The 13,797-nt window shown below is 51.4% G+C and overlaps 1 protein-coding gene across 1 annotated transcript; it reads right to left on the bottom strand.

The window, feature by feature from the left end:
- Positions 1 to 1,559: 1,559 nt before the first annotated feature.
- On the bottom strand, positions 1,560 to 12,504 carry PLIN1 (perilipin 1). Its single transcript, XM_057723777.1, has 8 exons — positions 12,440 to 12,504; positions 9,492 to 9,696; positions 7,778 to 7,860; positions 6,274 to 6,538; positions 5,797 to 5,969; positions 3,610 to 3,801; positions 2,951 to 3,196; positions 1,560 to 1,902 (listed from the first exon to the last, which is right to left on the bottom strand). The coding sequence occupies exons 1-8, from the start codon at positions 12,482 to 12,484 to the stop codon at positions 1,561 to 1,563; spliced, it is 1,551 nt and encodes a 516-aa protein (XP_057579760.1). The 5' UTR covers positions 12,485 to 12,504; the 3' UTR covers position 1,560.
- Between the last annotated feature and the right edge of the window lie 1,293 nt (positions 12,505 to 13,797).

Raw genomic sequence — 13,797 nt, 5'->3', positions numbered from 1 at the left:
ATGGGCATAGAGAGAACCTACCTCAACATAATAAAGGCCATATACAACAAACCCACAGAAATATCACTCTCAATAGTGAAAAGCTGAAAACATTTCCACTAAGATCAGGAACAAGACAAGCATGTCCACTCTTGCCACTCTTTTTTTTTTTTTTTCACTCTTGCCACTCTTATTCAACAGTTTCAGAAGTCCTAGCCACAGCAATCAGAGAAGAAAAAGAAATAAAAGGAACACAAATTGGAAAAGAAGTAAAACTGTCACTGTTTGCAGATGACATAATACTATATACAGAAAATCCTAAAGATGCCACCAGAAAACTACCAGAACTAATAATGAATTTGGTAAGGCTGCAGGATACAAAATTAATGCACAGAAATCTCTTCAATTCCTATACACTGACAACAAAAAAATCAGAAAGAGAAATTAAGGAAGCAATCCCATTTACCACTGCAACGAAAAGAATAAAATATCTAGGAATAAATATACTTAAGGAGGCAAAAGACTTGTACGCAGAAAACTATAAAACACTGATGAAAGAAATCAAAGATGACATAAACAGATGGAGAAATGTACCATGTTCTTGGATTGGAAGAATCAATATTGTGAACATGACTACACTACCCAAAGCAATCTATAGATTTAACGCAATCCCAATCAAATTATCAGTGGCATTCTTCACAGAATTAGTACAAAAAACTTTACAATTTGTATGGAAAACCAAAAGACCCTGAATAGCCAAAGAAACCTTGAGAAAGAAAAACAGAGCCAGAGGAATTAGGCTCCCTGACTTCAGAATATACTATAAACCTACAGAAATCAAGACACTATGGTACTGGCACAAAAAGAGAACTATAGATCAGTGGTGCAGGATAGAAAGCCCAGAGATAAACTCACACACATATGGTCACCTAATTTATGACAAAGGAGGCAAGAACACACAATGGAGAAAAGACAGCCTCTGCAAGCAGTGGTGATGGGAAAAGTGGACAGGTACATGTGAAAGAATGAAATTAGAACACTCCCTAAATACACAAAAGTAAACTCAAAATGGATCAAGAGCTTTTGCACCTGATTGCTGTTCCTTTCAAAGTAGTCTGCTGAGAGCCTTTATACTCAGAGGAATCTCTGCATCCAGGGCTTAAAAATGTGTCAGGATCTCCTGCTTGAACCCTTGGGGTGGTGACACGTTACTCACTGGTGGCAAGTATCTGTCTACAGAGGATGGGTGTAAATATTGGAAAGAGTTAAATGTCATTTGGCCACAAGTTTGGTGAAAGAAGTGAGAGATCAAGTTAGGCAATTAATCTTTTGGTAAAAATAACAGACTGCTACTCTGATGCTTCTAAAAAAATGGGCTCTGGCAGCTAAGCCCAAAAAGGATGCTCAAAAGATGATGTGTGACTTGGCAGCATCCTTGGAGAGAGGCCCGGGACCCAAGGGAACTACTTTGAAGAAGTCAACGCTCACTTGGACGTGTAGGTTCTGTTTGTTTGCTGGAGACAGCGGCCCTGGCCCTCAGCAGAGCGGGACGGGGCAGGACGGACGGTGGGGGCAGCGGGCTCAGCTCTTCTTGCGCAGGTGGCTGTACTGCGTGCGGCCCAGGATGGGCTCCATGACGCTGGGCCGGAAGAAGCTGTCGCTGACCCTGCGCGCCGGCTTCTCGCGGGGCACGGCGGGGAAGGCGGGGCGCGGCGCGGCTGCCGGGTCCAGCCGGTCCTCCGCGCCCGGACTCCGGGCGCTGCGCAGGCTGCCGCGGGGCGGCGCGGGGCGCGGGGCGGGCTCCGGGGCGGCAGGCGGCGCCCCGGACCCCCTGCGCTCCGCTTCCCGGCGCTCGGACTCGGCGGGCGGGTTGTCGATCTCCCGGAATTCGCTCTCGGGCTCCATCAGCGACAGCCTGGGGAGCTGAGGGCCCGGCAGCCACGTTAGTGCCCCCGGCTTGGCCGTCCTCCCGCGCCTCCCACCACCGCCTCCTCTGCTGCCCTCGCGGCCGCGCCTCCCGGGAGCGGCCCTCTGGAGGGCACAGGCGGGGGTATGGGATAGGGATGCAGGGTGAAAGGGAGACCGCTGAGGTCCTACCCTCCCTGACGGCGTGCACAGTCCAGACCCCCAAGGCAAGGCAGACAGCTACCCTCCAAAGTTTCTGAACCCCTCGGGTCTCCCGCGGAAGCCCCTCAGTGGGAGGTCAGTGGCTTTCCTGACCCTTCCTTGGGCCAATTCAGTGGGCTAAGGATGGCCCACAGCTTGCCCCCGCCTGGGTCAGGGGACCTACGCCTGGCTCTGTTTCGGGTCCAAGGTGAACAAGCTGCCTGCCAAGACCCCTGCCACGCCTCTTGGTGAGAGAGAGTGACTGAGTACCCATTCCCCCCTACCCTCCCAGCATCCCCCAACTCTCAGCTCTAAGGAGCCTCCTGCCTTGACCAGCCCTCCTAGTGCCTGCATGACCTGTAACGTGCTTCGGGATGGGACCCAGGAACTCCCAGTGTGACAGTATCGGCACCCTTCGGGGCTCTCCTGTTGGTAACAGGTGTTGGAATTGGGATGGGGGCAGCTGCTGTCCCCGGGAACATAGCCCACCCCCCAGGGTGCCCTGGAAGCCTCTCTCCAACCCTCGACCAGGAAGCAGCATGCAAGCCTGCCAAGTCCTTCAGCTGGGAGCTGAGGCGTGAGGGCTGGGCCACTGGGACCCCGCAGAGTGATGGTGGGTGACCTCTCCTGCAGCAGGTGGGAATGATGGATATGGGGAAAGGTCTCAGGCCAAGGCGACAGGTCTCTGTACTCTTGGGGCTGAGAAGGCCCCCAGTCAAGGCCAGAGTATGTCAAAATGTTTCTGGGGTACTGAGGACCAGAGATTAGGGAAAGGAGGGCAGCTGCAGCCCCTTCACTCAAATCTGCTTTATCTGCCTTTTAGGGGGCAGGGGGAGGGTTAGCCCAAAGGGTAGGGGGGACTCACCGGCACGTAGTGCACCACCGTATCCACCACGTTGTCAGTAACACCCTTCAGGGCATCTGACAGGGACATGGCCCTGCCCTTGCTCGAAGAGATAGCACGGGCCGGCGTGAGGTGCAGCAACCTCCCTGCCGTGCCCAGCACCGCCGCGGGCACCCACGTCACAACCGAGATGGTGCTCTGGAGGGCCTTCTGCAGGGTGTGCGCCACACTGCCCAGGAGGCCTTGCGGGCCAGGCAGGGCTGCTCCCTGGGGGACAGAGCAAGGTCAGTGCCTTTGCAGCAACTCCCCTGACCCTTCCCCTCCTCACCATCCCCAGAGCTAGAGGGGAAAGAATATGGACACCAAATCAAAAAAACTATCAATATGGTTCTTGGGCAGGTCACTACTGCTCTCTGAACCTGTTCCTTCATCTGAAAAACGGGGATGACAGTCTCTGTCCGGCCTGTTTTATGGGATTGTTGTGAGGATCTATCTGCTGAGAGAATTTTGTTAGCTGGGCATTTGGAAGTGAGATGAAGAGCACTGCACCCATGAGCACGTCTCTGGGCCTGGGGGCAGAGACCCCTGTTTCACCCTGTGCCTCTGCTTCTCGCTCCCTCAGTGGCCTGTGGGACCTCCAGTTTCCTGCATCCCCACTCGGCTTCCCCTCTCTCCCTTACCTCACCGAGCTTGCTCTCCTCGGTCTCTGATTCCTCCTCCTCCTCTGTCTCCTCCCCCTCTGTGTCCATCTGGTCATTGCGGTCCTCCTCCCGGGTGGCGGTAAGGTTGTGCAGCCAGGCCACCCGCACCTCGCTTGCCCGCCGGGGCACCACCTGCATGGCCACCGATGCGCCCCACTGGGCCAGGCTGCTCTGAGGATGGGAAGGCGGCAGGCTGCTGGCTTCACAGGCCCTGCCAGAGGCTGAGCAGCCCCAGCAGGCAAAGCCCCTCACCCCCAGGGTCAGGGTGCAGGGAGGTGAGCAGGGCCTGGCCCCAGCAGACTGTTCTTCAAACTTTTTACAGAGTGATAACTTACACCCACTAAAGTGCACAAGCTTTAGTGTACAGCTCTGGGAATTTTTAGAAACGCACACCTGTGTGACCACCACAGATCAAGATATAGATCATTTTCGACACCCCAGAAGTATTGACTGTGCCCCTCACCCAGTCAATACCCCCTAAGGGTGACCACATTCCAGCCTCTATCACCATGCATTGATTTTGCCCATTTGTGAATGGACTTTCATGAATAGCTCTTGTTCAATATTGTGAGATTCATCCACATTACTGAGTGTCAGAGTAGTTCCTCCTTTTTCATTTCCGTGTCATATTCCACTGAATACATATACCACAATTTACCCATTCTACCGTTGATGGACATTTGTGGTGTTTCCAGTTCTTGGCTAAGGATAAAGCTGATAGGAACATTGCGACGTGTCTTTGGGAGACATAAGTTCTCACCTCTGTTGGGTGGGATTGCTGAGTCTTATGGGAGATGTATGTTTAGCTTTAGTAGATACTCCTTGCAGATCTTTAAAGAGTGAAAAAAATCAAGTGGGCCAGAGGATGCCATAGGAGGAAACTGACCTGGGCAGGTGGGCTGGTGTCCCCTGAGGCACAGCTTGGCTCATTTCAAATCCCTAGGGAGCCCCACAAACAGGGTCTCTTTGTTATACAACCTTAGGGGACACCATTATTTTCTTTTTAAGATTTTTTTTTTAATGTGGACCATTTTTAAAGTCTTTATTGAGTTTGTTACAATATTGCTTCTGTTTTATGTTTTGGTCTTTTGGCAGCAAGGCATGTGGGATCTCAGCTCCCTGACCAGGGATTGAACCCACACTCCCTGCATTGGAAGGTGAAGTCCTAACCACTGGACTGCCAGGGAAGTCCCCGGGACACCATTATTTTCTATGTGAACGGTGGTGTCTGAGGTTGTGCAGCACAGCGGCTCCCGCCCACTAGGGGCTAGGCCAGGGAGCAGGAGTTAGTCTAGTCCCCATGGGAAAGTGAACCCCCAGTGCAGGGGACACAGGAGAACTACTACTCCTGTATCTCTACTGGAGCTACAGAACCTGGCACATAGTAGGTTCTCAGCAAACACTGGCTTCAATGAATGTGCCAGACCTGACAATGCTTTTAAAAGTACCACCCTCATGATGGCTAAAAAGTGGTTATCTTGTTTGCTGACCATTATGGGTTAATATTTTTATTTCCCTTTTTTTTTTTTTTTTTTCTTTTTTGCTTTAGTTTCCTACCAAAGTTCCTATGAAAAAAATCCAGACTATCTCTGCTAAAATACACAGAGAGGTGGGGGTGTGGTGTGGTGTGGAGTAAACCCTATCTGGGCCTAGAAAAGGCAGCTTTACCTTTGGTGCAGTGGGATGCAAATTAGAAGCCTCTAGAAGGGAAACCAGAACCCTGGGGGCAGTCAGGGACGGCCCAACTGGGCTCTCTTCCCAACAGAAGGGGTTTTGTGCCTTGCTTATTTACAGGTGACACTCTCTAGTGCCTAGAGGGCAGATGGAAGGTCTCTGCTTCCTCACAAGTGGGAGGGCCCACGTGGGAGGATGCAGGCTGGGGGCAGGGGAACAGGGTGGGACTCAGAAGGAGAATGAGAGAGATAGAAGAGGGTGGGGGCACAGGACCACCCTAAAAAGCAGGCCTGCCCTCTCCCCTTGCATTCTAGAGAACTAGCACTCCACCCCACCTAAGGCCTCTTGTCCTTAGACCTAAAGTCCCTGCCCAAGCTGGAAGAGAGGACATTCCCAGGATAGGAGGCAGGATCGGGTAGGGGATGGAAGGGACCAGGAGGCCCACAGGGTTCCCAGGCAGTGGGTCAGTCAGAGCTCTGGGCAGACACTCACCAGGGGCGCCACACCTGGGATCCACATGGCCAGGGCCTGGCCCTGTTTCAGCGCCCGGGCTGTGGTCTGGAGGGTGTGTTGAGAGAGAGTGTTGGCCAGGGCCCCAACCCTGCTCACGAGGCTCGGCTTGGCCTGGGGAGGTTTCTGGGCATGCTGGTGTCCTGGAGCAGGGGCTAGGTAGGATTTGAGAGGGGAGGAAAGGAGAGCAGATCAGAGAGGGGCTGGGCAAAGCTGGGCTGTGTCTAGGGTTGGAAAGTGGTCATCCTAGCTCTACCACAAGCTCACTGGTGATTTGGGCAGCTCACTTCCTCCACTTATAAACGGCGAAAGGGTGCTAGGTGAGGATGGATCCATCTGGAAATCTTGCTGGGCCGTCCCTGTTCCAGAGCAGTGGCTACATGAGCCCTGGCTATCTCTTCCTAATTCCCAAGCAGCATGGGGGCCAACTCACTCCCCAACCCCTCTAATGACAGATACCTGACTCTTCCTTGGCTGGAGGGAGGAGGAACTCTACCACCTTCTCAACACCACCCAAGGCCAAGTCGGCCCCTCCAGAGGCCAGCCGGCCAGCTCGGGTGTTGGCAGCATATTCGGCAGTATCTTTGGCCATCCCCCAGGCGAGCTCACAGCTGACCAGAGCAGCCCCTAGGACTTTGTCTGAAGTGCTGGTGATGGGCACACTGATGCTGTTCCTGGCACTGCGAAGGCGGGTAGAGATGGTGTCCTTCAGCTCAGAGGCGATCTGGAGGAAGTGGGGAGGGGAGTCAGGCATGTGGACCTGGCAGGCCCTGAGCCCAGCTTCAGCAAAACCTCATGTAAAGGCCCAGGGGACTGGCACCAATATTTGGGCAGCTTGATTAAGCTGAACTTAAAAGGGAAAGGGTTCCAGTCCTTCCTATGCCAGTCGCTTAGATCTCCTGGCTTCTCTGCACCCCATTTCTGCCTGTCAAGATCCTAACCATCCTTCAAGAATCCCCGCCACCACCACCAAAATCCACTCCTTGATAACACCTCACGCACATAAGGCATCTCCTCTTCCAAATTCCTCTACTGTCTGCTCTGTCCTGCCCTCAGAACATTGCTCACATTCCCATCTGCACACATATGGACTTATAGATGTGGTTGATCTTCCTACAGGTTCTGCATTGAAATAACGTCTTTCTCTCCTTTGGCTTGGGAGCTCCTTTGTGACAAAGACATTGCCCTTTATCTGGAAAAATAAGTGAAGCGCACAGGCCTCAGAGCCAAGTAGACCTGCTCTCAAGTGGCCTCCACTTAAGGCTGTGTGGTCAAGGGGAAGTCACTAGTTTTCTCATCTATAAAATGGGGATACCCACCCCATCTCAGAGGGTTGACAGGAGGATTAAATGAGAGGGCTCTATAAATCACACGTCATGACCCCTGGCATAGGGTAGGGCTCAGTAAATGTTTGTGAGGTGGGTGGTAGTTTGTCAGTGAGCTGGATGAGGTCTGAGAGTGAAACTTATTCCCCCAAAGCACCAGACCTGGCCCTTACCATGGCCAATACCCACTGAATAGGTATGCAGATGAAGTGACTTTTTCAGTCTCATGGTCCATAAAGTGTTGGATCTTGAAGACATGGGACTGCAATCCTGGGACCTGATGAGTGTGACCCCATGATCTTAGGTGGCTGTAGTCACCAAATGGTCCAATGTACGCCGATGGGGTATCCTGGAGAGGGGGATCAGAAGCACTGGCCCCCACCCCAAGCTCCTGTTTGAGTTTGCCTCTCGGCTGTGCGTGCTGGTTTCAGAAAGTCTGACTTCGTTTGGCCCCACAGGGAGAGGAAGAAGCCCATTGTGTGGTCTTCGGGACAGACATCCACCACCAGCCTTGGAAAGGCATTTGCCACAGAAACAAAAGGCTCACAGTCATGCATCATGGGCTCGTGCCCTCTCCTTCCCTGAGAGACAGTGACAACAGAATGTGGGGAGCATCAGAGAAGAGCGGAGGGGCTCACCTTTTCAGGAGGATACTGGAGGGCCGGGATCTTTTCCTCCAGGTGGTCCAGGCCTCGGCAGGCCAGCTCGTTGGCAGCTGTGACTGGAAGCAAAAGGCCATGGTGGGGTAAGCCCTGCCCCCACTGTGAGGACCTAGCAGGGGCCTCTGTGCCAAGGAAGGCAACTTGGAGTCCTCAAAACCCCCAGTTCTGCTACCTCCAAAGCATCTAGGAACCTGAGGCCCTCTGCCACCTTTAGCCCCCATCCACTGTGACTCCTTGAGAGCAGGATGTTTTCCCTCTGAGTAGGAGCTCTGGAGTCATGCAGATCTGCACTTAAAACCCAGCGCCTGCATCTGCAGTGTAGCCTCAGGCAAGTCACAACCTGGCTGAGCCTCAAGTTCCTCACTTGTAAAATGTGGATTAATGTGGACAAACCTTGCAGGGTTGTCGTGAGGAGGAAGTGACAGAACCTATGTGAATCACCAGTAGATCCCGGTCTCTCCTCCTCCTAACCCCTCTCTGGGTGAGTGCTGGTTGGACACGAGGAGGGAAAGCAGAGGTGTCAGGGTGGAGGGGCAGCCGGGCCCTAGGGTGGGAGCAGGCCTGGCACTGCTTAATTCTAGAGGTGACAGGCTGTTCTAAAGTTCCATGGCCCTTTCTTTTAAGCTCTAGGAGTGAGATGGTCAACAGTGGGAAGAGGGTCACTGGGAAGAGAAAGGGGCAAGTGCCAGAGGATGCAAATGCTCCCGGGAGATACTGCCCAGAGGCTGCCGAGGACATCAGCTCTGCAGACACAACCATGGAGATCACAGTTTTAAAGGGTATCTATGTACTGTCGTTCATATATTCTTTCTCCAGATATCCTAGGTTACTTCACAAAATGCTCAAGCAGCAGAGAGCCCAGATGACTTGACTGACTTCTGACTGGGCAAAATGATACCCAGAAAAATTATTTAAAGAGTTTTCAGCAGGGAGGTGGACCCAGGCCCAGGTCTTCTTTATATCTCTCCTCTTCTGTTTGCTGTGCCAAGTCCTCAGATACCCATAACTCTCTAATCAGGCTGGCGAAGGGTCCTAAACGTCTGGCATTTCCCCCAGCCCTGTCAAGAGCTGTGCCGTGGGAACCATATTTTCAAATGGGGCAGAACAATTTGAAGAGGGGCAGGTCTGGTAAGTTGTCCTCCACCTTCAGGGCCCTGACTAGTAGCTCTCTGCTGCCCCTGCCTGTCATGGAGCCAGTACCATCCGCTGCTGGACCCAGGGGGCTTCTCCTCTCCTGCTTCTCCCCCCAGCCCCGCCAGGCCAGCCCTAGTGCCCACTGCCTCTGCCTCTGTGCCAGACTCTGCTAGTTCCTGCTGCTGCTGCTGCTGGATTTGGAGGCAAAGTGGGTGTCTGGTCTGCCAAGGGCCCCACTCCCACCACCGCCCTCAAAGCTCTGCCCTTTCCTTCTCCTACCAGTTATTTGGCCCATCATTGTCATCCTAGGAAAATGCCAGCCGGGCTACAGATGAGGTATCTACAGATGAGAAGAGACCCATGTCTATATCTACATCTATATCATCTATATCTATAGATGAAAAGACCATGTAATGGGATACAGGTAGTTAGGAAGGCAGTCAGACAAACAAAAAGGCAGGCAAGCTATCAGACAGACTGATGGACAAAAGATTGGCAGGCAGGCAGCGAGCATCCGTGAACAGGCAGGCAGCCTCCGAGTGCCACGAGGACTCACACTGGGTGGACAGCCTACGGACCACTGGCTCCATGCTCCAGGCCGCCAAGCTGCTGGCACCCTGCACACCCTTCTCATAGGCGTTGCATACAGAGGCCACCAGGGGGTGGGCTTCCTTGGTGCTGGTGTAGGTCTTCTGGAAGCACTCACAGGTGCCGCTCACCACGGGCAGCTGTAGGACCCGCTGCAGCACGTTCTCCTGCTCCTGGCATGGGAGGAAAGCAGGTATCGAAGTCATCCCACCTCCTTCTCCCACCTCCTGGGGAGGCAGCGCATTAGGGCTGGCCTGGGTCCACGTGACCCAGGAGGCACCCAGACTAGAGAGGTCTCTGGAGGTCCCACAGGAAAAACAAGTCAGGCTGCCAAGCTCTCCTGGTCACAGTCCTGGCTCTGGAGAGCTACTGAGGCAATCTCTGTCCTCCAGGGGCCACCCACCTTGCATACACACCACTTAAACTTAATGGTAGGAGCAAGTGTGTCAGCGCACCTGTCTAGGGTTCAGTCCACCTTGGATTGGTAGCTTCATCTGAACATCTTTCTGGTCTTTCTGGGAGACTGACTGCCCCCCTGCCTCCAGTGCTGATTCCACAGCCTAGGATGCTCCCCTTCCCTCCCACAGTCCTTTCTGTCTGGCAAAATGCCACTCTCTCAAGACACGGCTTGAGCATCGCTTCTTCTGTGAAGCGTCCTGACTCTCCTCCCTCATATCCGGAGCCACCACTGCCCTCCCTGGGTTGTTTCTGTACTCGTACTTGGCGCTGTACTCATCCTGATCATGTGTGTACTTGGCTCTCTCCCAGGAGACTGTCATCTCTGTACCTCCAGGGCCTAACCTAAAGCCTGCTCAGTTACGCTGGTTGAACAGGTGAATCACAGTCAGGGCTGCACCTACGGTGTTAAGTTTAGATCTGCCGAACCGTACAGGATCACAGAATCTTAGGCCTCCAGGCGCCTCTGTAGCAAGAGTGCTTCCCACAGTCCCTCTGGGAGGCTTGTCTTTGGACGCCTCCTTGCATGGAGCTCACCCCTCATAGAGCGGCCGATGCCCCTTGTTGGACAGCGTGGCTGAGCTGAAATCCATCTCCACCCACTGCTCCACGCTCTGCCCTATGGAACAATACTGAGCAAATCTGTTTCATCATTCATGGGCTGGCCTTTCACACACTTGAAGACACATATTTCTCCCTTTAGCAGTACCTTCTCCATTCTAAATAGCTCTAGTTCCTAACTTAGCTTACAAACTGCTCAGCGCCCTGATCTGCTGAGTCCCTCCTCTGCACACACGACAGTTTCACATCACCCTTCTGAAAAATATAGCACTCAGACTTGAAGACAGTGTTCCAGGTGCGGTCTGAGTGTGTGGGGCAGAGTGAAACCCTCACTTCTCGTTATTGGGGTGCTGTGTTCTTATTAATGCATTCTAACTTCAGCAGCAGACACACAATTAAACTTTAGATAACCTAGGAATCTTAGAGGGAAAACATTGGTCTCTGAGTTAAAAAAAAAAAAATGCGGATTCTAATCCTGCAGAGGGAAACAACATTTACTCAGTGCCACTGTGCTCCAGGCACTGACTGAGGTTCTTTGGTGACATGACCTCATTTACCTCTAACAGCGACACTCTGAGGTCAGCACTATCACCAGTACTTTGCCAGCGAGGACACAAAGGCTCAGAGATGTGAAGTGACTCACCCAAGATCACACAGCTAGTAAGTGGCACTACCAGGATTCCAACTCAGGCCTGACATGGCACATCTGGGATTTGCTTCAAAATAACACAAGCCTGGGGAATGGATGGGGTGAGGATGAGGCACAACTGTCCGTGGATTTTGGTTGCTGGGGCTACTGAAGGGTATGATATTTTTCTGTCTATTCTTAGGAATGTTAAGAATTCTCCACCTAAACATTCCAGGTCTAACTCACACGTTCAAGCTCTTTCTGTAGTTTTGAATATGCACTGTTGTGTAGTTCTGCTCTGGAGGTGAGGACCTAGTATCTTCTGTTTGTAGGAGGCTGAGTTAGAAGACCCATCAAGGAGAGATGTACACTAGACAGCAGGCTACAATATTTTAGCTTTTGGTCTCGCAGGTGAGTTTGAAATTTGAACTAGAAAAAGATTATGACTATAAACAAGAAAACATTTTCTTTAACAGTTTGGACAGAGCCTTCAGGAATTGTTTTAGGCAAAGCCAAAGAAGGAGAGCAGTCCTGGGATGGGAATAAACTATCAATACCATCTGAACTATGTACTTGACCATTTTATGCCTCTCTGTGTTCTATGATCCAATACAAAAATTAACACGGTGATTCCCAGCACAAAGGTTAATTAAAGCCTAACTTGGGACAAGATGGGTATCATATGGGCTCGCAGTTTTTCAGTTTCACTATTTGAACTGTGCCTAAATTAGAGACCTTGCCAGGAGGCATCAATACACCTAAAAGTGTCAAACCCCTCTGAGTCACACTGAAAACCAGGCTAGACACACAACACTGGACACACTGCCCCTCTAACCCCTTCCCACCTACATGATGTGCACCATGTAACTCTAAGAGGTGCCATTTACATAGACTACAACATACAGGAAGCCTCTGGAGTTGCAGAATGCAGAGGCTCGGTCCCAAATATACATTTCTCCTGGGTGGACAAAGCATGGGCTTCTGTGTCAGACTTTAGAGAATAGTAGTTCCCTTCCTCTGCTTTCCCTCCCAGGCAGTTTTTCTGCGCTTTTTCTCCAAGGTGCTTAGTTTTTAATAGACACCTTTTTTTTTTCCCCCGTCACATTCTCTAACAGCCTTCTGCAAAAGGTAGTGAGGGCAAGAATAAATAAGACAAAAAGGTCAATGACTTATGAATATAATCTAGCTCTAAGCCCCTTGAACCTCTCCTCCTACCTCCTTCCTCCCCCCCCAGAGTGGTCCACTGCCTCATATAAGCCCAAGTTACTTACGGGGCGGTCTCCATCCAGCAAGGTTGGGCCCTTGTTGACTGCCATCGGAGCTCTTCAAGCTGCAAAGCAGAAGGTTCCAGGTTCATGAGAAAGTCCTCAGCTTGAGAGCCGCAGGGTCCGTCCCCTACCTCTCATGGCCATCAAGGAGGCCCAGGTTGCCTGGGAACTCAAGTTCCCTGAAGAGAAGGTATTTGGAGGATGAATGTCACAGACAAGCGGCCAGTCCTTAGAGTCCCACAGGGATGAGCTGCCCCACAGCCTACTTGTCAAGACTATAGTTGCTTATAAGGATTCAGGGTAAGAAATAAAAAGTGAAAGTAGCTTTAAGACATAAGAGGTGTTAGATGGCGTTTAGGAGCTCTTAAATGAGGGTCCAAAAGAGACTAAGAGAATAAGTTTCATGTTTAGTCTCTCGCTTTTTTTTTTTTTAATGAAAAAGTTCTTCATTAACTCCTCTCTTTTTAAACAAGCAAACCTGCCAGTCATTCCCTCCGTGCTCAACCAGATGAGAAAGTAGTCATTCTTCAAACCAGCCATTTCAGCTGTGTTCTGGAAAAGCTAGTGGCCCCGGAATATCTACTCTACACTCTTGGTCATTCACCCTGAATAATCTCTCCCTCAGTGGTTTCCCTGCAGGCCTCTTCATCCTCAGTAAAATTCCCAGAAGACCCTTACCCCCAACATCTTTAATTCTCAGAAACAAACCAGGTAAGGTTGTCCCAGGACCCCCACACTCACTCCAGCTGATGCCACCTCGGTCCCACGGAGCCCAGGCTGCAGAGCGTCTCCTCCGGCGGAAACACTTCCAGTTGCTCTGGGAAGTCTTGAGCAAAGCTACTAACACCTCCCAGCTAGAGGAGGGCAGACAGGAAGAGAAAGCTGGGTCAGCCCGTTGTCATGGTTATTTGACCCAGGGTCCCCTGGGCATATCCTAACTTCTGTAAGGAGATTTAGCCAACTAGGAGGTAGATTGCACAGCTGAAGCAAAACCAGACTCAGAGGAGTTATTATTCCAGAGCCATGAAATAGCTGTTCTGTACCATACTTATGGCCCTCAGTTTTCAAAAAGCTGTTTTCTGGAAAGAAGATTTTGGGATATGTGTCATTAAGCTCATAAGCTCTAAAGTTTTATAATCTTTGGCTCCTTTTCTGTAGAGGGTCCTGTGGAACCGTTTTCAACTAATTTCCCTCATGCTTATTTTTTACTATCAAGAATGAACTTTGAACAGTAAGATTTAAACCCACACAGGGACACAGTTTACCTAAATGTATAGTCTTTGATTATGAAGATAAATTGCTCTCAGTGAAGAAGAGAACCAGAGCTGGGGTTGACTCCTTGACAACCTAGGCTTTGAGGG

This window comes from Hippopotamus amphibius, chromosome 2 (genome assembly GCF_030028045.1).
Source record: "Hippopotamus amphibius kiboko isolate mHipAmp2 chromosome 2, mHipAmp2.hap2, whole genome shotgun sequence".
Lineage (NCBI taxonomy): Eukaryota > Metazoa > Chordata > Mammalia > Artiodactyla > Hippopotamidae > Hippopotamus > Hippopotamus amphibius.
This window is presented reverse-complemented; position numbering and strand designations above follow the sequence as displayed.